This window comes from Salvelinus fontinalis, chromosome 4 (assembly GCF_029448725.1).
Source record: "Salvelinus fontinalis isolate EN_2023a chromosome 4, ASM2944872v1, whole genome shotgun sequence".
In the NCBI taxonomy this organism is placed as follows: Eukaryota; Metazoa; Chordata; class Actinopteri; order Salmoniformes; family Salmonidae; genus Salvelinus; species Salvelinus fontinalis.
Window position 1 is genome coordinate 16,281,590 of NC_074668.1, and position 22,742 is coordinate 16,304,331.

Consider the following 22,742-nt stretch of genomic DNA (forward strand, 5'->3'; position numbering starts at 1 on the left):
AAAAATACAGGTTGGACAGCAAATGAAAGACAAATTAGTTCTTAATGCAATCGCTGTGTTACTTTTTTAAAATGAACGTTACTTCAACATACAGCGTGCGCTAAAGCGAGACCCCACCGAATTTCATGGCGGAATTATTATTTGACATTTGTCAACATAAATACGAATTAACAACATAAAGATTGCTTACTATTTGCTGAACTTCCATCAGAATCTTGGGCAAGGTGTCCTTTCTCCAGAACAATCGTCTTTTGGTTGAAAGATGTCCTCTTCTCCTGTAGAAATAGCAGCTAACGATAGCCACCCACTGGAGAGGTGTCCAACTCGTGAAAGCGCGTCACAAAGAAATCCCAGAAAATCACAATAAACTGATATAAACTGCTATAAGTCGGTTTAAATTAACTACCTTATGATGTCTTTAACACCTATAACGAATAAAAACATGACCGGAGATATAGAACTGCTAAAACGAAAGCTTTTGCAGGACGCCATTGTGATGTCCCCCTTGCGCCAGATGCCCCGTTGAAAAGAACGGTCCATGAGCCTTTATAGTGGCCCAGATGGTGCAATCCACTCCATTCAAATTCTCAACCGCTTACTGACATCTAGAGGAAGTCGTATGCAGTGCATGTAGCCCCATAGCTTACATGGGATTTATAAACTGACCTCAGAACAGGGACCTCGATTTCAGAAATCTCACTTCCTGACAGGAAATGTGCTGCAGAATGAGTTCTGTTTCACTCAGAGAAATAATTCAAACGGCTTTAGAAACTAGAGAGTGTTTTCTATCCAATAGTAATAATAATATGCATATTGTACGAGCAAGAATTGAGTACGAGGCAGTTTAATTTGGGAACGTAAATATTACAAAGTCCCAACAGCACCCCCTATTGAGAAGTAAATTAAACGGAGCACAGAAAAACAGAACCAACAATATCTGGCAATGATCTCACTGCTTCCACCGGGCATTCCACTGTTTTCAAAACTCTATCAACTTCTTCCGTGGCAACGACACCGTTTCTTCCCCACCATTGTCATCAGAAGACTCCACAATGTCTGGTTCAATTAAAATGGTTTTGCCTAAATCAGGAATTTCCTATTTGTCCGATTCATTTTCAGAATCAGAGTCTGAAAATTATCCAGAAAGTAGTCCATCACAACTCTTTCCAACTGAGCTTTGTCGATAGCACTATATCACATCCGGCCGTGATTGGGAGTCCCATAGGGCAGCGCACAATTGGCCCAGCGTTGTCCGTGTTTGGCCGGCATTGTAAATAAGAATTTGTTCTTAACTGACTTGCCTAGTTAAATAAAGGTAACAACTTGCCTAGTTAAATAAAGGTAACATATATCAATACAAATTCTGGTGACATGATGCTTGACTGCCGTTTTACAAATTACAATATTCTCGCTCTTTCCCATAATAATCTCATAATGTACAGTAGCCTACCTGCACTGTATCTGTGAGCTGTTGGCTAGAGTGCACGCGCCAAGACCAGCGTAGGCACATTTGCTATTTAACACAACAGTTTGTGACAAAACTATCCGTAAAGTTGAAAATGCGATGGAAACACATTGAACTTTAGATTTTTATTCGGTATGTGAAAACTTAAGAGAAAAAGTGCATTTTTGTGTGCACTGTCATCATGCAATGACTTATCTGCAACAAGTCAGTTTGGTGGAAACATACCACTGGTAGGAATGCGTATATTTACTTTATGCAGATTCTTATTGTTCTCCTTTTTCATGATATCCAATTGGTAGCGTCCTCCGAAAACCTGCCATGGTGCACTGCTTCTTGACACACTGCTCGCTTAACATAGAAGCCAGCCGCACCAATGTGTTGGAAGAAACACTGTACAACTGGAGACTGTGTTTTAACCAGGACAACTCTGGGCCAATTGTGCGCCGCAGGTCTCTCGGTCGCGGCCAAGAATCGAACCCGGATCTGTAGTGACGTCTCAAGCACTGCGATGCAGTTCCTTAGACCGCTGATGTTTTGGCCTTCCATGGTGACATCACCATGCGGTAAATTAGATAATAGAACAGGGGTAGGTAACCATGGTATGGAGTGTGCAAGCACTTCATGTTTTTTATTTAACTGACCTGGAAGATCAGGTGTGTTGAATTTAGTCAATCACTGAACTGATCAATTAGCTCAGTTGGTCTGGTGTGGTGCCTAGTTAGATCAAAATCCTGTATGGCACATACCCCTGGAATAGACCAATAAGAAGAGTTCCAAACCTCTCTGCCAACAACATCTAATTTTCTATTTCTTTTTGACCATTTTAATTGAAAACAATCTCAGCAAGGTACTTTAAATTGTTACCCAGAAATTATTTGATGATGGCATAAGAAATGGCTACATTGGACGTTTTAACCATTTCTTCATGTAGAATTATGAAGACCACAAACACTTGAAATAAAAAATAATGTATAACAACAACAAAGTTGCATTCATTGTAAAGAGTTAGTCCGGGATTCTATCCATAGCACAGCGCACTGGACAGTCGAAAATGCAGTTTTTAAGGTAACTTCAGATTGATCTGACATTTACAGCATTTACCGAACATTGCCTTTAAAAGCCATAGACTACAATCTGCGATCTGATTAAATCCCGGCCAGAATTAACAAAAATCTACGCTCTGTGTATTGAATATTGTGTTTTATAGCCAATCATGATGAATATAACGTTTTATAAAATATTAGTCACACATACACAATTTTGCCGAAGCAGTTCAATCCCTTAGTGGCAGAAAGAGAAAGAAAAATGCAAACCATGAATTTATTTGTCACTGGAAATCTCATTTGAATCTAGTCTAGTCCTGCTGTAGAAAACGGTGAGCTCTGGTACGGGGTTGCTAGGTGCTCACTCAGCGTTGAGCTGGGTCAGAGTGTTCAGTAAGCCTCTCCAGTGTTCCTCCCAGCACTGCACCTCCGTCCTCTGGACCTGGCTCTCCTGCACGGCCCGGGCCAGCTCCTCCCTGTACCGCTGCTCATAGCACTGTGGGCCCCAAACCAAACACACACATTACAACATCCTATTTAATTGAACATTCTAATATGTCATATTATGTATTATAGCTAGCCTCTGTGTGTGTCTGCTCACATGTCTGAGGTTAATGCCTTGGCCTCCTACCTGGTACATAGATTCACGGGCCTCCACTGCTCTCAGGTGGCCTAAGGTGGTCTTTGCAGTGGTGATGGAGGCTGTTTTCTTGCATGGTTGCTCCACTGGATCATCAGTACTGTATCCAAAGTAAGAGATTCCTGGCCACGTTCTACCACATAAAATGTCATATATGGTTACGTTTCCAGGACTGTATTAATCATATTTATTTAAAGAGGTGCACAATATGAAAATATTACTGCAGTCTTTACTGTACCATCATATTGTGCTTTTCACTGCCAGACTGGTTTACCTGCTGCCTCGCTGTATTAGATGTGCACTTTGCTTCTCCTCTAGCGGAATACCAGCTTGTTTTCGGCGAATTAGAGTGGTGACATTTTCACTCTTCATTTCAGCTTCTACAATTCCAGATCAGATCAAACATAAGGCTGTTATTTTGACTTTTAAATCAGCAAGGCTTGCGAGGATGGATGGAGACTTACGGCCAACTTGGACCTCATCTACGGTCAGGAGGTTGTCCATCTGGAACAGCAGGTTCTCTGTCAGAGAGGTGAGTGCTCTCACAAACTCCTCCCCATGTTTCCTAACACATGCCTGAAATCCACAAAATGATGTGCATCCATGAGACTCACAGCCACCAAATTGCCAACTCCCTACTGCTGATAAGGTGAAAACAAATGTGGATATGGTCAGTGCTTACTTGTAGCTCTTGCAGAGTGTTCGTGATGGCATTGGTCAGCTCTCTTTGTCTCTCCTCTTCAGCACGATTCAAGGCCTCCAGCTCTTTCTCACAAGCAGGATGGCTCAGACGCACACTCAGCTTGCCACTGTGCTTTTTCTGAAAGGACAAGTTGCAGACATGAATGCTTTTCCACACCAGGAGATTCACTAGTACGTCTGACCCCCCCCCCACCCCGTTGGAATATATTTTATAATGTATCTTTCCTCCCTTGAGATAATTACAGATTTTTGAGTGAATAGATTTAAAGGTGGCTCTATTCAATCCGCGCTGAAGGTCCGCTTTATAGCGCGATTGATAGTTAAAGACAATGTTACCGCGGTCACAGAGACTGTATTCACTGTAAATACTGCATATGTAGGCTCAATCGGAAATTGCCTTTAAATTTTAACGCGGACCTTTGGCGATACGGATTGAATCCAGCCCATGGCTTTCACCAATCTTCCTTTGTCAGATCAGAGATTTCCTCAAGGAAAGACATTTAAACAAGGCGACAGTACTTTTCTCCCCTCGCTCTCATGCAGAGTGATGCCTAGCTGTTGACGGATGTTGTCCGTGTCCTGGCTCAGGCTCCCCAGGTGTTGTTCTCCCAGGTTAGAGATGAGCACCCCTGGCACCTTGGAAAGACCCTCCTCAATGTCTTTCAGCTGCTGTCGGAATTCTGTCCAAAGTCAGGGAACACGTGACAGGATGGAGAGGAAGGGGGAGAAAATGTGCCTCAACTGTACCCAATTGATGGAAATGCTAACCTTGCAGACAGTTGTTGTGGTAGTCCTGAGTTTGGCTCTGGTAGACGAGCAGCCTTTTGTTAATCTCCTCAGCACATTGTTCAAACGTCTCCTGGAGGTACTGAGGCCTTGTGACAGGCCGGCGTTCCTTCTTCTTATAGAACTCCTGATCGCCACACACAATTAAATTAGTGTTACTGGCAATTAACATTGGGAAGATTGTGATAATTGGGAATATTAGACTTTACTACAAATAACATAGGATCAAATGACACATGGCAATATTGGGTTTAACTGCAGATTATAACGAATGAGCTGTTACCTCAGCAACCAGGAGAAGAATATCATTGGTCTTCCAAAGAATGCTGGTTATCAAAGTTTTGAAGGCAGTTCTGAAAGAATGACAGGTGTGAGAGAATTTCAATCAGTTTTGATCTGCAAAGCATTGATCTCAGTAAGGCATGCTGCTGTGCTATTAAGGACTACTCACACGCCATGTGTCTCTGGTTTGGGACCAAACACCTGGAATCTCTTGTCAAAGCGAGTGGGTTTAGAAAACCTCTTCACACTATAAAATAAATAGATGAGAGTGCTTAGGTCTCCATGTAACTCTACTGTTACTACAAGTGATTTCTGCATGATTGTGCTCCAGTGATAACGACACAGAAAAGGTTCCCTCTGACCTTTGTGCACTGACAGATTCGGCAGAATCCCCTGACCTCTGCCCAATAGGAGACGACAACCTGACTACAAAGAGTACAGAGGGACAAAACATTACATCTTACTGGAATCAGCATGACTTTTGCATTTGTTCTTGGCTAGCCTTGGAGCCAGACAGACCACATAGTACGTTAGTATAGCTAAGTACAAACAGCAATATTGCTCAGAGTCTGGGCACCAGGCTAGTTCTTATTGGCTAGATTTAATTCCATCCTTCCTCTGAAGTGGGTGACATCATTGTAAGCCAACATGGCTGGTACCTGTGACTGCTGCTGAGACCCTCTCTGTCGACTCTGAATTGGCTTCCTGGGTGACTTTAGGCTTGCTTAGCCTGAGGAATCATCAGAGAATGTCAGTACTCCTTTTCACATGTAAAAGATCAGTCATTAAATTGGCCTATTTGGACCTAATACATCTCGTCTTTGACCAGGGAGTTCTGACAGCCGCTTTCCTAACTGGATACTGTCTGTATGAACATGATTCTCTATGGCCTTATAAACAGAGTTACCGATTATATTATTAGAGGCTGTGTGAGCTTCTCTCTGACCTCAGCAGTCCCCTGATGACCCCCACGGCCACATCATCCATGAAGGACACCCCCATGCGGCTGGGCTGGAGCAGACCGTCTATGGCAGGGCTTGCTGACTTGCGAGACTTGGGGCGTGCTGCTACACCGAAGGCCCCCTGGAGAGGGCATTCAGGCATCAGTACTGCCATGGAAGGGTTCTGCACACAAAACACACGGCATTAAACCCTAAGCGGACCTCAGTCATGGTCAATGCAACAATAAAAACTATGGATCAACAACAACATAGTAAAATCCGCTACAGTCTATTTCTCATATAACAATGTGTTTTTGGGTAAGCTGTCTTTATGTATGTTTATAGAGAAGTCTTTATATCCATTGCAACACACTTACCAAAAAGCATTCAAGATAATGGCATCGTGCCCTCAAATCCTCTATTATAGACCACGTAAAAGTGAAAACATCATCTGTCGTCACTGTCTACAAGAGGAAAAATGAATGGACATATATTAGGACAATTATTACAAATATGCTGTTATTAATGCGAAAAAATTGTGTGCTATGTGTAGTAGTCTTTTACAAGAGAAAAATATAAATCAATCAGCACATATTTGGATTGAGTTTAGTACCTTTTCTGGACTGCTTCTGGCACAAGTATCTACCATACTTTTTAACTCTGTCAGGAGGCTGTTGATTTTCTTATTTTGCATGTTGCTTTTTGTTGCCTGTAAAACAGAAGCAGACACATTTTGACCTGTGGGTGTATGTTAAGATGTGAGTAATGGCAAGAGAGGGATGCAAGACGGTAAACGAGAGATATCATGAGAGGCGGGAAGACCAGATATAATAATGTACCTCTGTTTTTATCTGAACCTGTGTATTTGTTAGCATTCCTTGGATTTTCTCCAGAAACTTCAAATCCACTGTCAAAAAGTGGAATTTCTCCTCAAATCTGTTTATCACATCCTTCGCCTAAGGGGTAAATGCAACATTGGTATGGCAAATCTCAGCACAAATATGTAACACTGAAATAATCTGTGTCAAAACAAATGTAATGTGACTGTTCTTTGGGCTTAGTTAAAGTTCATACCAGCTCCAGACACTTGGACTCTGTCCCCTCCATATCCAGCATTATGGCCTCATCGTTGGTGTCGATACGTTTAACCATTTTCTCAATCCGTTTGTGATGCGCCTCGATCTCTTTGGGTGTGAAGTTCCCTCCATCTGAGAACAGCCTGCAGGCATAAAGGCCATCCTTTACCAAATAATCCGTACTTTGACACCCTATTAAAAAAGTATAGAGGAACAACTCAGGATAGAGGAACAACTCCTACTTAAAGGATTTGATTAACTGGACGTTGGTCTCTCTTAAGCCATCCAGCTTGGACTCCAGAGTCTGTCTGAAGTTTCTCTGTGATGCCTGAATGATGTTCATGTGGCTCTCCAAATTGGATTGCAGCGTACCACATAGTCCAACCAGCCTGAGGACAGAGATGAGCAGTGATGCATTGACAAAGAGAAAAAGATCAACAAAAATTATCATTACTGCACATAAATGGATGTTCTAAACGTTTTGTTAGATAACCACAAATGTCCTTACACGTCTGACTTGGTGGCATAGGTAAAGACATCCTCCATGCTGTAAATCTGGGATCTGAAGTCCTCAGTCAGTTTGTGCTGTCGAATCTGGAGTTCGTGGAAGTCCGTTCGGCAGTTGCCAAGGGCCTGCAAGATGCCTTTACAGTGCCTATCCACACGATCTCTGTGCAGTACCAGTTCCGCTAAAGAGGGAAGACAGACAAATGTACATTAATTTACAGTAAACTACTGGGAGGACTGTTTATTTAGAGTGGACTTCGAAGGTGAGATGGGTTAATCTTCTCACCAGCACGGACATTGTGGATGTCCACCTCGATTCTCTTAGCCCGTGGTTGGTGGAGGTGCAGTCGGAGGTCCTGCTCTGACTTCAGTGCTTCCTTCTTGGCTGCCACAATATTCATAGTGTTGGTCAGAGCAGTCTGATATCTCTCTTCGAGGTGATTGAAAAACAACAGACGTATACTACGAGGAAAGAGGGACCTTGTTCAGAAAGAGGCTCTCCTTCAACAGTAAATAATGACTTGTACTACAGATAAATGGTTTTATCCAGGCCTGTACTCTTTTTGTAGATCCGCAAGAAGACTTCTGGGGAACACAACCAACTCCATCTCAGATGGAATGGAATCCTGCTCCGTGTCCCATTGAGAGACAAAGCTCTGACCGTTGTACACATTGCCTTTAGAGGTGCAGAATGTCTCACTGGACTGAGAGTCAAGAAACTCCCGATGGGAATCAATGACATCCTACAGCAAGGAGAAACAATTTATATTCCATGCCTACACTGCCATGGTAAAATAAAAGTAGCAGTTTGTGTTTTTGCATGGATTTGAACCTCAGTGTCAAATTCATCAAAGGATGAATGTGCTGGATTTGGACTTTTCTGGAATCCTCCCGGACAACGTTTCCTTCCCTGTACAGTGGTCTGTCTTGTCCTCTTCACACTGGCCCTCCCACTTAAATCTATTGATCCAACATCACACAAACGTTTGCTCATACATAGGATCCTGAAGTAATGTCACAGCAATGAAATTGACTGCTGCTAAAGGACAATATCCAACTCACCAAGATTTATGACAGGATAAAGGGAGCAAAGTTCCTCAGAGTCCTGTGGTTAAAAGATAGACCCTTAAATTGATTAACAAATAGTCTGTACAAGGCTAATCTTTATAGTAATAGTGGCTTGCTTTACATCTTAAAACCGTACCTGACTACCGGTATATAGCTCCTTGACGTTGAAGAATCGACTGACAGCAAAGCTGTAAGAGTGCAGCTCCTCCAAGACCATGGCAGGATAACTCTCCACTGTATCCACCTCTTCTTTGTAGAAGTGCATGTATCTACGGAAATCATACAACAGCTGTAGGAAACGCCTAGTCTGCATGTGAAGTTGAGACCAGGCTCGGAAAAAACTCCTTCTGTAGAGAAATACTATTATATTTCTGGAAAAACAGACAATAGTTGCCTACACAAGTTTTATTTCATCCAGGGAATGTAGAGTCTTCTCCAGTGTGATTTTGAGTGCCTCTTCAGTGCTCTCCTGTCTCAGTCTGTCCAACATAACATCAAGATGAGCCTCCTTCTTCTGGAAAACAGACAGCAGTTATCAGGGGACCTTGTTCTGCTATCAGTATCCTTGGTCCTTGTGGTGGCAGGTGCAGGGCTGGGGTTGGGGGGGGGGTCTGGTGGTTGGAACTGGGAATGAGGTTCACCTGGATTTCATGCTCCTGACTGTAGCGCACCTCGTCCAGCTGGTCTTGCAGCTGCTGCTCCCTCCTCTGCAGCCCGGCACTGTGCACCTCCCACAGGTGAGATGCCCCACGTGTGAATTTGAAAAGTGACTTACTTAGCACAGCAGCTCTCTTGGCCAAAGACTCAAACGCTCTCTGGGGTAAGAGACGGAAAGTCAGGGCATTACAGAACACCAACCTTAAACAGGATGAATAAAAAATACAGTGCTGTTGTTGTCTTTCTCTTTTCGCAGGACTTACATCCATGGTGGCAAGGTGCTCCTCGGTCTGGCTCTGGCATTTCCCAATCAGAGGCAGGAACTCAGAATTAACAGTATCCTGGATCTCTTCTGGAGAAACCCCATATGTAGTAATCTCTTTCTAAGTAAACCAATGGAAAGGAAAATGTGACTTTGGCATGGTTACAGGGTACATTTCCGGATTAGCAAATTAAATGAGAAATATTTATAATTCAAAGACAATATAATAATAATTGATTTTATAGGGGCAGATACAATTAAAACATTGACAAAATTAATTATCAAGAGTCAGGTGCATTGCACCATCATGCCTTAGCTCGTGCTAATTTCCAGTTAAATAAGTTAAATATCAGTTAAATCAGTTAAATCAGTTAAATAAGATGATCTAAAAGGTGGAAAAGAAAAACATGACCGATATGTACCTTGACTTGTTCTACCTCAGCTAGGCATTCTTGCCAGGTATTTTCATAATAGGAATGTAGCTTCCTCATTGATTCAATGTGCATACAATCTGAGGAAACATAGAAATGTAAAACAAAGAACATGCATATAAACTTGTATATAAACATAATATTAAGATAGTATAGAATAAGGATTTGCTCACCAATTTGCTCGTTGACAGATGACAAAGAGTTATACCACTCAGCGATTAGAGTCTTTGAACATCTTGGAGGTATCATGGAACTACAAATAAACCCAGACACAATGACTCAATCATTGTCATCATATCTGTCTAATGTATCCCTAACTAAGTGTGACACACTGACTCGTCTCATAACAACGGGAAATTGCCTGCTCACTCACGTGAGTGACTGAAGAATGTTGATGCGTCTTTCTCTAAAAGATTGCTGTGCTGCACTCATGGTGTCCAGAATAGCTTGTACGTCCTTGGGACACTGGATTGGAGGGCTTCCCATGAAATCTCTAATGCCAAAAAGTTGATGGGATTTAGAAGTTAACCAAGAATTATGACACCACTAATTACCACAACTCAAATATAAGGAGGCAGACTGTTTTTGGTAGACAAAGTTAAAGACAGAATAGCCTACTAGAACTTCCATGGAAGAGATTAATTAATTTGTTGAACACTGAAGAAACAACCTACTTGAACCTGCTGACCACACCAAGGACCTTAAAGCTCTTCCAGTCTTGCAGTTTGTCCTCCCATCTGAGTCGTTGGAATACCTCCTTCTGTAGATCCTTCTCCATCAGGTTCAGGTAGAGCTTGGCCACTGCTCGTCTATTTGCTAGAATAGCCTGGTTTATCATCTGCGGAGGGAGGCGACATGAGTGTCTCCGTGCACTGCAGTTAGTGTCATTTCTACACTACCTTGATGATAATGCACCAAGAACATCCTACCATGGCTTCTCTATTGATCAGTCGGTGGATATCCGAAGGCATTACGTAGCAGATTTTTTCCAGTTTCCCTGTGTATTTTCTCAGCAATGCTGCAATCTGGACACCAATAGAACAATGTCAAGAACAATATCAAGTAATTTACATAGTAATAATTTATAGTACTGTTGTATAAGACTCACCATGGCTGTTCTGTCAGACTCATACTTAGCCAGGGTATCATCCAGATCCTTTATCCACTTCCTCCTAATCACTGACTCTTGTTTCACTGTATCCCAGAACTCATGAAGTCCCTGTAAGAGAAGTTGTGACAATTCAAATTGTTGTTGTTGGTTGTTTATTCTATTGATGTCATGAAAAGATAAGCCATTTAAGGCTATTCTGACCTGTAAGGTGAACTTCTCCAAATCAGAAATATTTTCAATCCTCTGCATTTGTCTCTCCACATTGCCATCATACACTGAGAGTTGGTGCAGCACCTCTTGCCCAGTTTGCCTGAATAATGTCTCATACTCCTGCGAGCAATAAGGCATTGTGTCACTTCTAAACTACTAGAATTATAGTAATAATTATAATTACCAAGCCCTTACATTGAATACCTCAAAATTGTATTCTACTAACTTACAGTAACTCACTTTTTTTTATTATACTATGCATATGACTGCTTCAATATATAAACTCAAACTTGGTACCGTAGTGAATATGAGGTGCCTACCACACTGAGCACAGAAAGGTCCCTGTACAACTGTCCCACAGCCTCTAGGTGGTTCCTCTGCTTTTTCTCCATCAGGCGGTCAATGATGTCTGACCCTGGCTTTTCTGCCACTGCGGAGATAAGAAGGAAGGGATCAATAACCTCAGGCAAAACAAGCACAAGTCTGCATTCGCCTACAATCACTAATCACCCACCCTCTTACAATGTTTAAGCCTGCAAAACTTTGGTGTGCTACTTGCCAACATGATCAGGTAGTCCACGGATCTCCTCCTCAACAAGCTGCTCCTCACTCGTCTGGCAATGCTTGATGCCTGAGAACAGTTGGTCCCTGTGGTGTCAAACAGGGTCAGACAAGACTCACACACCCTTCAAAAGTACATTAATATTACAAATTGACAATACGCGATGAACCACTGGGCACACACTGGTTGAAACTATGTTGTTCAAATGTAATTTAAATTAGGCATAGAATTTACATCTGTGCCCAGTGGGGAATGTGTTCTGAGTATGTATGAGGGATGCAACTTGTATTCCATAGTGCCTGTACCTAACAGCCATTTCCTCTGAGCATTGGTGGGTTTCAGCCTGAAGAGTTCTAATCCGCTGCTGCAGACCAGTGTCTGTGTCCCTACTAAGAGGAGGGTTGTCCCTTGGTAAGAATCCTTCATTAGTCTCACGTTTCCTCCGAGTATCATGTAGAGACCTTGACAGCTGAACCTGAGGATAAAATTGATGCGTGACATTAACGTGCAACAACATAGACACTACGAAACTTTTAAAGCATTTTATATCAATAAACAACCTATAGCCTACCTGGGCGTCAAACATCTGGCGGTAGACTTTCCCACTTGGAATGACACGAGTCTCAGCCATAATGTCGAGACAGGAGTTTTGCGTAGCTTACCTCTAAACATGCAATGTAATCAAGCAGCTACTGTAACGTTAGCTAACGTTATTTTCTACTTCAGTAACGTTACTTTGCAAAACAGCTCAAGCGCCAAGCCTAGCCATAGTTGAAAATATACATTGCATGACAATACACTGTGTTCTATTTTAGATATATAATAGAGTTAATACTTATTTGGCTATCACGTTATTAGCTCAAGTTCGATTGAGTTTAGCTAGGATGCGAACTCACGATTCCATCTGAGCCAGGCAGAGCGTCCATTCGTCGCTATGACAACAGATCCTCGAAGCTTTCTCGGGTTCGTTTGTAACAAGTAAACACAGAGCTTCTAAACCCAGAGACGCAACATCGAGAGACTTCCAGGAACGCTTAAGCAGACCAGACTGGGCTTTGGGGGTTGAGAAATCAATAAGAGATGTGAAAAATTCTTCCTTAGCTGTTCATTTTCTCAAAATCTGAAGGCACATCCTAGATTCGAGACAATGTCATAAGTAGTTGAACATGTTATTACTTCAACCTTGTGTAAGTTACAAACTGACCCGTTTTCATTTTCCAAAAAAATAATTGTATTATATTGAAGGCCTGCAACAAGCGAAGTTTGGTGCGAGAGACCCGATGACGCCAGTCTACGCATGCGCTTAGCTAGCCAAAGTCGCCATGACGTCCCCTACAAAAGGGATCGGGGATTTCTATTGGAGAAGCAGTTTCTTCGTATCTTCATACTGTACTGTCTTTGATGTAACGTTTGTGAAAATGTTTAATTCCGTGACACAAAATTCAAACCAATGATGCAAACATTGCAACCGTTCGGGTCCATAAATACCAAACACTTTGCGCATTTAGTGCAAGTGTGTACCACGCCTCTTCACCAAATAATTCTATACAAATTGTAGTTTGACTTACATTTTATCTTGACATTTTAGTCATTTAGCAACACCTCTCATCCAGAGCGATTTACAGGAGCAATTAGGGTTAAATGCTTTGCTCAAGAGCACATTGACAGATTTTTCAACTAGTTGGCTCGGGGATTCGAATTAGCTACCATTCGGTTACTGGCCCAACGCTCTTAAAAGCGCTAGGCTATCTGCCGCCCCTCTTTACGGTCGTCACTAGTTACCACAGACACAAGTCATAAACCACTCCCATTTCAAAAATGTATCATCTTAAAATATGATTTTAGAACAAAAATGAATCCTAACCTTAACCACACTGCTAACCTTATGCCTAACCTTAAATGAAGAGCAAAAAGTAAATGTAAGGTTTTCTTGAATTTTTATAAAATAGCTAATTTTGACTTTGTGGCTGTAGTAACTAGTGAAAACACCAACTTTCTTTGCCTTTCGTACTAGCTACATTATCCACTTTGCTCTGCTTTTGCATGACAAAAAATGCACATTATTAAGAAGTACAAGCAAAGTTATTAGAGGAAGGCTTCAATACCGTCTCTGGTACAAGTAACTTGCATACATAAACACATTCATCATGCAGTCAAAGTTCAAAATATTGCAATTTTATTAGAAATTGCAATACAAAGAGTAAATATATACAGTACCATTCAAAAGTTTGGACACACCTACTCATTCAAGGGTTTTTCTTTATTTTGACTATTTTCTACATTGTAGGAAAATAGTGAAGAATTCAAATCTATGAAATAACACCTACTGAATCATATAGTAACCAAAAAAGCGTTAAACAAAACATATTTTATATTTGAGATTCTTCAAAGTAGCCACCCTTTGCCTTGATGACAGCTTTACACACTCTTAGCATTCTCTCAACCAGCTTCATGAGGTAGTCACCTGGAACGCATTTCAATTAACAGGTGTGCCTTGATAAAAGTTCATTTGTGATATTTCTTTCCTTCTTAATGTGTTTGAGCCAATCAATTGTGTTGTGACAAGGTAGGGGTGGTATACAGAAGATAGCCCTATTTGGTAAAAGACCAAGTCCATATTATGGCAAGAACAGCTCAAATAAGCAAACAGTCCATTATTACTTTAAGACATGAAGGTCAGTCAATCTGGAAAACTTTGAAAGTTTCTTCAAGTGCAGTCGCAAAAACCATCAAGCGCTATGATGAAACTGGCCCTCACGAGGACTGCTACTGGAAAGGAGGACCCAGAGTTACCTCTGCTGAAGAGGAGAAGTTCATTAGAGTTACTAGCCTCATAAATTGCAGCTCAAATAAAAGCTTCACAGAGTTCAAGTTACAGACACATCTCAACATCAACTGTTCAGAGGAGAATGCGTGAATCAGGCCTTCATGGTCAAATTCCTGCAAAGAAACCACTACTAAAGGACACCAATAAGAAGAAGAGACTTGCTTGCCAAGAAACACGAGCAATGGACATTAGACTGGTGGAAATCTGTCCTTTGGTCTGATGAGTCCAAATTTGAGATTTTTGGTTCCAACTACTGTGTCTTTGTGAGATGCAGAGTAGGTGAACAGATGCTCTCCGCGTGTGTGGTTCCCACCGTGACGCATGGAGGAGGTGTGGTGGTGCTTTGCTGGTGACAATGTCAGGGATTTATTTAGAATTCAAGGCACACTTAACCAGCATGGCTACCGCAGCATTCTGCAGCGATACTCTATCTCATCTAGTTTGCACTTAGTGGACAATGACCCAACACACCTCCAGGCTGTTTAAGGGCTATTTGACCAAGACGGAGAGTGATGGAGTGCTGCATCAGACCTGGCCTCCACAATCACCCAATTGAGATGGTTTGGGATGAGTTGGACCGCAGGGTGAAGGAAAAGCAGCCAACAAGTGCTCAGCATATGTGGGAACTCCTTCAAGACTGTTGGAAAAGCATTCCAGGTGAAGCTGGTTGAGAGAATGCCAAGTGTGTGCAAAGCTGTCATCAAGGCAAAGGGTGGCTGCTTTGAAGAATATATTTTGATTTGTTTAACACTTTTTTGCTTACTACATGATTCCATATGTGTTATTTCATAGTTTTGATGTTTTCACTATTATTCTACAATGTAGAAAATTGTAAATATAAAGAAAAACCCTTGAATGAATAGGTGTCCAATCTTTTGACTGGTGCTCTACATCATTTCAACAAAATTATTATTTCAATTGATTTAATAATTCTAATATTTTTGTTAAGGAAAGTAGACTAGCCTATGTTTCTGAAGGACCTTGCCATGTCCCCCAGCCACTCCTCTGCCCCTGCCTCCCCCCACTCAGTCACATCCCATCCGTGTCAGTGTTGTCACTTCCACTGCTGTTGTCCAGGACACAAGGTTTGCATTCCTTGCATGTGGCCTTTGACCTCCTAAGGGCACGTTTCCTGTTGTTAAGGAATGAAATCATTATATATATATACTACCGTTCAAAAGTTTGGGGTCACTTAGAAATATCCTTGTTTTTTAAAGAAAAGCACATTTTTTTGTCCATTAAAATAACATCAAATATGATCAGAAATACAGTGGAGACATTGTTAACATTGTAAATGACTATTGTAGCTGGAAACGGCAGATTTTTAAAGGAATACCTACATAGGCGTACAGAGGCCCGTTATCAGCAACCATCACTCCTGTGTTCCAATGGCACATTGTGTTAGCTAATCCAAGTTGATCATTTTAAAAGGCTAATTTATCATTAGAAAACCCTTTTGCAATTATGTTAGCACAACTGAAAACTGTTGTTCTGATTAAAGAAGCAATAAAACTGTCCTTCTTTAGAATAGTTGAGTATCTGGATTAAAGAAGCAATAAAACTGTCCTTCTTTAGAATAGTTGAGTATCTGGAGCAACAGTATTTGTGGGTTCGATTACAGGCTCAAAATGGCCAGAAATAAATAACTTCCTCCTGACATTCGTCAGTCTATTCATGTTCTGAGAAATGAAGACTATTTCATGTGAGAAATTGCCAAGAAACTAAAGATCTCGTACAACGCTGTGTACTACTCCCTTCACAGAACCGCACAAACTGGCTCTAACCAGGATAGAAAGAGGAGTGGGAGGCCCCGGTGCACAACTGAGCAAGAGGACAAGTACATTAGAGTGTCTAGTTTGAGAAACAGACGTCTCACAAGTCCTAAACAGGCAGCTTCATTAAATAGTACTCGCAAAACAGCAGTCTCAACGTCAACAGTGAAGAGGCGGCTCCGGGATGCTGGCCTTCTAGGCAGAGTTCCTCTGTCCAGTGTCTGTGTTATTTTGCCCATCTTAATCTTTTCTTTTTATTAGCCAGTCTGAGATATGGATTTTTCTTTGCAACTCTGACAATTTTTTTTGCTTTTCTTTCAAAAACAAGGACATTTCTAAGTGACCCCAAACTTTTGAACGGTAGCATGTGTACAGTATATATATATATATATGTTTTTTATACACAGAACAGGATAACCCAAGCAGCACAAAAGTCACTTTACATCACTCCCATACATAACCCATTGCAGGGCATAGCAGTTTTACCCCTATGGAGACAATTTATGACAAAATACAGATACTGCATTTTCAGTAAATGTCCTTATGTGGTGTTCTCTAAAATATATAAACTTGCCAACCTTCTGTAGTAGAAGTTACACCTCTCTCTGGGCTTGCGGCAGTCTGAGGGCTCATCCTCTGATAAAGCCCTTTCCTGTCACGTGGAGCAAAGCAAAATATATATACAATACACAGTAACCATAAACTTCATATTATTTTCCTTTTTAAACTGAAATATGTTTTTCTAGGGGCTAAAATGTGAAGTGTGTTCAATGCAGATAATTGAGGTTCAGTTGATGTTACTACTATAACAAGTGGCTTATTATGTGAAGTGTGTTCAATGCAGATAATTGAGGTTCAAGTTGATGTTACTACTATAACAAGTGGCTTATAATAAGAAAACCTCACAACCCCAGGCCAGACACATGTGAACTAGTCAAGAGAAACAATTGAAGGTACTTACTCCTGAGATTTTATCCTCCGGGGACCCTTCTGCACACAACGGGTGGACTTGCAAAGCAATGCACACATCATACTCCCCTGATGTCTGACATTGCAGGTCTCCACTACTAGCTGTGATAAATATTTTTTTTTAATGTAGTTAACAACATAGAATGCTGGGAGTTCAAAAAGCATGGTGAAATCAAATATCAAGCTAAGCTTATGATTACCATGAACACAAAAAGTATAACTTTTCTGATCAATGTTGAATATTTTTTTGTGTGATTATTTGTCACTTGTCATAGACTTCTTGCCTTCGGTTAATGTATCTCTGCAGTCTTCCTCACTGGTCTGGCTTTTCTGTTGCAGAGAACATACAGAAAGAGAACACTCAATAAAGTGGGTTGCAGAGACAAGAAAACACGAGCTGCCAAAGTGGATGGATCATTGCAGGTCATTTTGTAATAGAGGAAACACAGAGAGGTCAAAAGTAGAAGTAGAATTATTCAGATCCCTGAACATTACAAACATAATAATACTACATGGACAACATTTGTTGTAAATCAGGAAGCAAATTACATTTACAATATCAGCAAGGAACCATTCTCAAAGTCTGACATCTGAGAGGGAAACCATAAATCAATATAAATAAATTTCCAAAATCAATAGGATATCCTACGCTATCCTTTATAAACATAAAAAAACAGAAACAAAGGCGAATTAAGATAGAATCTGAAAAGCTAGCAATGCCAGTTCAGTGATTCTGATGACATATTTTATGTTTGAGTTAAAAGACAGATCTAAATGGAAATGGTTGGTGGAATCCATTCTCACATCATGTGGGGAGCAGGTGTTAATGTGAAGCATGGTCTGTAGAGCCATAACCTCTGCCTCAGTCCGGAACAACTGGACCTGCAGCTCATCACAGCGCTCACCCAGCTCCCGAATCTTCTTCCGGTACTGGTCCTTCTCCTGGAGGCACCGTGAATTCTCCTGGTGGTACTCCTCTCGAGAGGCGATGGCCTACCGCAAAACAAAAGCTTTGGTTTGCTTTGCTGTAATGGTTTATATGAAACAAATGGCAATGGTGCGGATGAGCTTCTGATCACAACCACACAGATAGTCAACTCTTTAATTTTTAGCAAATAGAAGTCCCCTCTTCTGGATGAAAGAAATAAGCAGTATGGGGTGAATCCTAACCTTCACTGATGTTGAATTTTCACTTTGATGTCATTTGGAGACTAAGCAAAGGGGAAGTTAGGATTTCCCAAGACAGTGAGGTCCAAGAATCACAGTCCTAAAATCACACCATGTTCACCTTGTCTCTCTCCCTGATAACCTCGTCCATCTGTTTCAGGATGTCCTCCATTCGGTCACGATACATTTTTGCATCTTTCTTTAATGTTGTGCACTTCAACTCAAGAACCTCCTTCGCCTCCAAGTACTGCAAGAAAAAATCAAACCTATATATTACAATTGGAACACCATAACTTGTGACATTGGAAGACACCACTTGAACAATTTAACTTTGCACAGTCAGCTATTCCAATGAATGAGGAACAAGCTTGGGCAGATTACAAAAATAAGGAAATATATTCATCCTGATGCTCAAGATCATCATTTTTGAGGAAATAATATAATTTGTGTTTGGAATGTTTTGTTCCTCTTGCACTTGTGTTGAAAGAGCAGTTGAATAGCTTATATTTTAGAAATTCTATGTAATTAGTAGTCTTGTCCTACAGCTATTCCTAAGCAGTGCTCAGTGCATCAGGCCGTGTACCCGATTCCGTAGTGCCTCAGCATCGTGCAGATCTCTGCGTAGGTTGTAGATGTTGTTGACCAGCTCCTGGTGCTGAGCCTGAGAGTGCTGCTTGTAGTCCTCCAGACTCTCAGTGCTCAGCTTCTCTTGATCCAAGGGGGCTGGAGCTGTCCCCTGCTGGAACATATAGATTAATCCTGTTACACTACTCACTCAATCCAATACATTTTTCACACTACCGTACCGACATGAACAGTAACTGTGCTGGCTCATATTTTTTTTTCACGTTGTCCTTTTGAGCACAGTTCCAACAAACTATAGTGGATGCCTAACCAAGCCAGCACAAATTGGCTCGGTTTGGCTCAGTAATGTAAAAATGGTATAATTCTGCATCTGAACAATCACTTTATTTGTGAGGACATTTTTATTGTGGTGCACAAAATGCCACTCCTAGCTATTATTTCAAAATGTGTCCAGTGCAGTGCAGTGTCCTTTTTATTTCACTGCATATCTAAACATGTACTGAGAAATGATCACTGAAACAAAATCCCACTCCTAGCTGTTATTCCATTTTTTTAAATTTTATTGCTGTCGACTGACTTTGTGCTGTTCTATAATGAATGTCTCAACATGTCTGGCTACAGAGATCTTTCTATACTTAAAATGTAAACCAATATTTAGTGGTTTGGTCATAAGTTGATGTGTTTGGGTTTGCAAGAGCTGCAACCCCCCCCCCCCCCCCCCCACTGATTGAGAAGAGATCAACGTACCTGAGCTGAGCTCTCCAGCTCCTGGATGCGCACTGTGAGCAGATCATTGTGTCTCTGGAGCTGCCAAATCATGTCCTGACTGGGTCTCTCCTCAATGGCATTCTTCAGGTTCACAGTTTGCTTGCGTTGGATTTTCGAGTCACTCTCTGCATTCATCAGGCTGTGCTTCAGCTTTTCTATCTAGTGATCAATGAAAACCCCATCAAAACTGTTCTCGTTGTTGCCGATTGACTTTGTGCTGTTCTATAACACATGTCTCCACAGGTCGGACTACAGAGGTTTTTCTATACTGAATGTAAACCAATAGTTATTGCTTTTGTCATAAGTTGATGTGTTTGGGTTTGCCAGAACTGCACCCCCCCCCCCCCCCCCTCCCATATCTCACCTCCAACTGCAGATCCCGGTTGGACATGAGAGCACTATTCTTCTCTTCGCTCAGCTTGGTTACGTTGTGCATCAGGCTGTAGTTCTCGTCCTTCAGGTGGCATACCACCTCCCATTGCCGGTCCCTCTCCTCCCTCATACACTGCACGCGCTCCTGCTGCTTCCGCAGCTCCCTCTCCTTAACCTGCTGCTGCCGTAAGGTGTCCTCCTGCGTGGCTGCAGCCCAAGTGGCCTCTTGTCTGCGCCGGCGTTCTTCCTGCAGGCCCTTCTGCAGACGTGTGACCTCACTCATCAAGAACTGAGTCAGTCCTGACTCACCCACCGTGTCTATGATGTCAGAGGACAGGATGTTTTATTTTTAGGATCAATTCCATTGTCATAGACACCAGCACTTTGAAAGATCATGCCAAAAAAATCAACCTACAGTATATCTTACACAAATATCTACAAGCTTGCATGATAGACACACAACATGTCTATAGAAACACGTCATGTTGTAAAGCTACTCACCAACTAGTACAGAAAAGACCCGGGCAGGTTCTTTGCCAGTAATTTTGCGATACAATCGAGGATAATCCAGCTCCAAGCTCTCGAGGAATGTCACATAGCCTTTGAGTCCAGTTCTTTGAAGAATATCCAATAGTACACCTGTGAACATGGATCTGAGGTTTATAAATAAGGTACTGACATGAATTTCAGGAGATTGTGGGCACATTCCAGGTCATATTTATTTAGCAGATTATCACATCTCTTAATGCCTGAATTGATATATAGCAATCTTCTGAGAAGCAGTGTGCCTGCAATACAAACCTGGAATTCAACCAAATTATTGTAGTTCAAAGTAGAAAGTGTAAAACTTGACCCTTTGTTTGCTCAATAACCTGAAATAGAGGACAGTGCCTTACCTACTTTGCGTTGGCGGATGACCAGACTGTGGTCATTGAATATCTGCTCCTCATCCTCACTGCTTAGCACCTTACACTGACGCAGGTAAGGAGTGATTCGCGACGGCTCAATGATCTTTGTCAGCAGCATTCTGTAATCCTCCAGCTGGACCCAGCACTGCTCATCCTCCATATCTGACACACTCTGACTGTCAGTCATGATTGTCTCAGTGTCCCTGTACGTTCAACAACTCCTTCACTAAGGGTTTATCAACTGGGAGCAAAATCTTGATGGTTAAGTGGTTCCAATCCAAATGTGGAACTGTTATGTGGAAATACTGTTTTATGACGCAAGAGTCAAGTTCCTTTTTTTAGAAGTCATTTCAGTTTTTTCATTTCCCCCATTTTGTGCCAGTGTGCCGAGACAAACTCTTCAAGAAAATAATGTGCAATTGTCAGTGTGACAACAGTAGTGCCTTCTTGAGTGGTTGTGAAATCTACCTACCAACATGTTCTTTTATACTAAATTAACCAACACCAAACACCTCTTGTTTAAGGACTGTGAGACAATGACTCAATCACCTCAATCACTTCCTTCCCTCATTTGTTAAAAAAAACTGTTCTGCTGATGAAACAGTATTACACTGACTTGATTACTGTAGTTTCTAAAGTTAAGGTACAATATATTTATTGTAAATAATATAGAAAACAGGTTACTCGCCCATCAGGGAGAATATTGTTTATAAATATTTGTTTGAGTATTGACTGGTTTATACACACAATGTAATATTAATCCATTTAACCAGGGTTGCAAAATTCCAGTAACTTTCCCAAAAGTCCCAGCTTTTCCAGAAATCGTGGTTTGAGAATTCACAACTTCCTGTTTATTCCGTCTTGATTCTGAAAATCTTTCAATCAGGGCTTCTGGAAAACCTGAGGATTTTGGGAAAGTTACCAGAATTTTCCATCACTCATGGAAACGGCATAATCCTTTGGGCTAATAAATATTTGCATCCTTAGTTTGAGGCTAATAAACATTTATTCACAGGCAAGGTTCACCCCTTTGAGGACATTTCTGGCCAAAAATAAAGTACATTGACAGAATATAATGAGTTTTATAGCTAGTATTTTCTGCACAGATTTGAACTATTATGCACCATGAAAATGTCACCCTCAGTGACCACTATGTGGTCTGCAAAAAAAATTATGGTTGTTGAGGGTTGATCTGACCAATGTGCTCTGCAGATTCAATGTATACACATTTATTAACAAGTAGAATGATTTATTACAAAATATGTACAGGTCAACATAATTATTCTTATACATACTGTAAATAGTTCAATTATGAACAAAAACAAGTACAAATATGAACCATTCATTAAGTACAATTTCAACAGCAACTATACTGTATTGAGTGACATCATAGAATACAGCTACCTTCTATTTCCAGTAACACCTATGACAGTGACATCACAACAAAATTGGCAAGAACTTTTAAACACAAAAACCTGGTTTAACCCATAAGATGACACATTCCAAAACTATTCCAATTACTCCATGTCTTGGTCACAGCTTGTATTTCTTGTGGTGATTCCGGAGAAGAAGGTGGCAGGAGATCCTGTTCCATCAGCGCTTAGCAGAGGGGCCTGAGAAAAGAACATAAG

At 41.2% G+C, this 22,742-nt stretch overlaps 3 protein-coding genes across 4 annotated transcripts in view; all 3 read right to left on the reverse strand.

Moving 5' to 3' along the window:
• Positions 1 to 1,575: 1,575 nt before the first annotated feature.
• ccdc180 (coiled-coil domain containing 180) lies at positions 1,576 to 13,665 on the reverse strand. Of its 2 annotated transcripts, none has more exons than XM_055918909.1 (37): positions 12,315 to 13,665; positions 12,049 to 12,218; positions 11,741 to 11,829; positions 11,502 to 11,611; positions 11,173 to 11,301; positions 10,969 to 11,079; positions 10,790 to 10,885; positions 10,535 to 10,698; positions 10,234 to 10,353; positions 10,034 to 10,113; positions 9,852 to 9,940; positions 9,431 to 9,550; positions 9,152 to 9,325; positions 8,909 to 9,024; positions 8,647 to 8,779; positions 8,505 to 8,547; positions 8,275 to 8,402; positions 8,001 to 8,185; positions 7,729 to 7,904; positions 7,444 to 7,624; positions 7,178 to 7,324; positions 6,934 to 7,078; positions 6,699 to 6,815; positions 6,473 to 6,568; positions 6,237 to 6,323; positions 5,865 to 6,001; positions 5,578 to 5,648; positions 5,281 to 5,344; positions 5,088 to 5,165; positions 4,920 to 4,989; positions 4,619 to 4,763; positions 4,370 to 4,530; positions 3,831 to 3,968; positions 3,613 to 3,724; positions 3,423 to 3,528; positions 3,140 to 3,281; positions 1,576 to 3,004 (listed from the first exon to the last, which is right to left on the reverse strand). In XM_055918909.1, exons 1-37 carry the CDS (start codon positions 12,372 to 12,374, stop codon positions 2,870 to 2,872), a joined length of 4,425 nt encoding a protein of 1,474 aa, XP_055774884.1. In that variant the 5' UTR covers positions 12,375 to 13,665; the 3' UTR covers positions 1,576 to 2,869. The 2 variants fall into 2 exon arrangements, with proteins under 2 accessions (XP_055774884.1, XP_055774883.1); XM_055918908.1 differs by having other exon boundaries at positions 5,865 to 6,043; positions 12,315 to 13,663.
• A 231-nt stretch (positions 13,666 to 13,896) lies between these two features.
• On the reverse strand, positions 13,897 to 21,361 carry card9 (caspase recruitment domain family, member 9). Its single transcript, XM_055918916.1, has 11 exons — positions 21,100 to 21,361; positions 20,705 to 20,842; positions 20,196 to 20,521; positions 19,811 to 19,990; positions 19,062 to 19,217; positions 18,600 to 18,725; positions 18,116 to 18,304; positions 17,589 to 17,641; positions 17,304 to 17,406; positions 16,921 to 16,994; positions 13,897 to 15,702 (listed from the first exon to the last, which is right to left on the reverse strand). Exons 1-11 carry the CDS (start codon positions 21,296 to 21,298, stop codon positions 15,600 to 15,602), a joined length of 1,647 nt encoding a protein of 548 aa, XP_055774891.1. The 5' UTR covers positions 21,299 to 21,361; the 3' UTR covers positions 13,897 to 15,599.
• A 737-nt stretch (positions 21,362 to 22,098) lies between these two features.
• Positions 22,099 to 22,742, reverse strand: part of LOC129853169 (snRNA-activating protein complex subunit 4-like) — a 28,211-nt gene continuing 27,567 nt past the window's right edge. Inside the window, exon 25 of the mRNA XM_055918917.1 lies at positions 22,099 to 22,724. Within this exon, the coding sequence (XP_055774892.1) occupies positions 22,629 to 22,724 (96 nt within the window). The 3' untranslated portion in view covers positions 22,099 to 22,628. The remainder of the gene's footprint in view (positions 22,725 to 22,742) is intronic.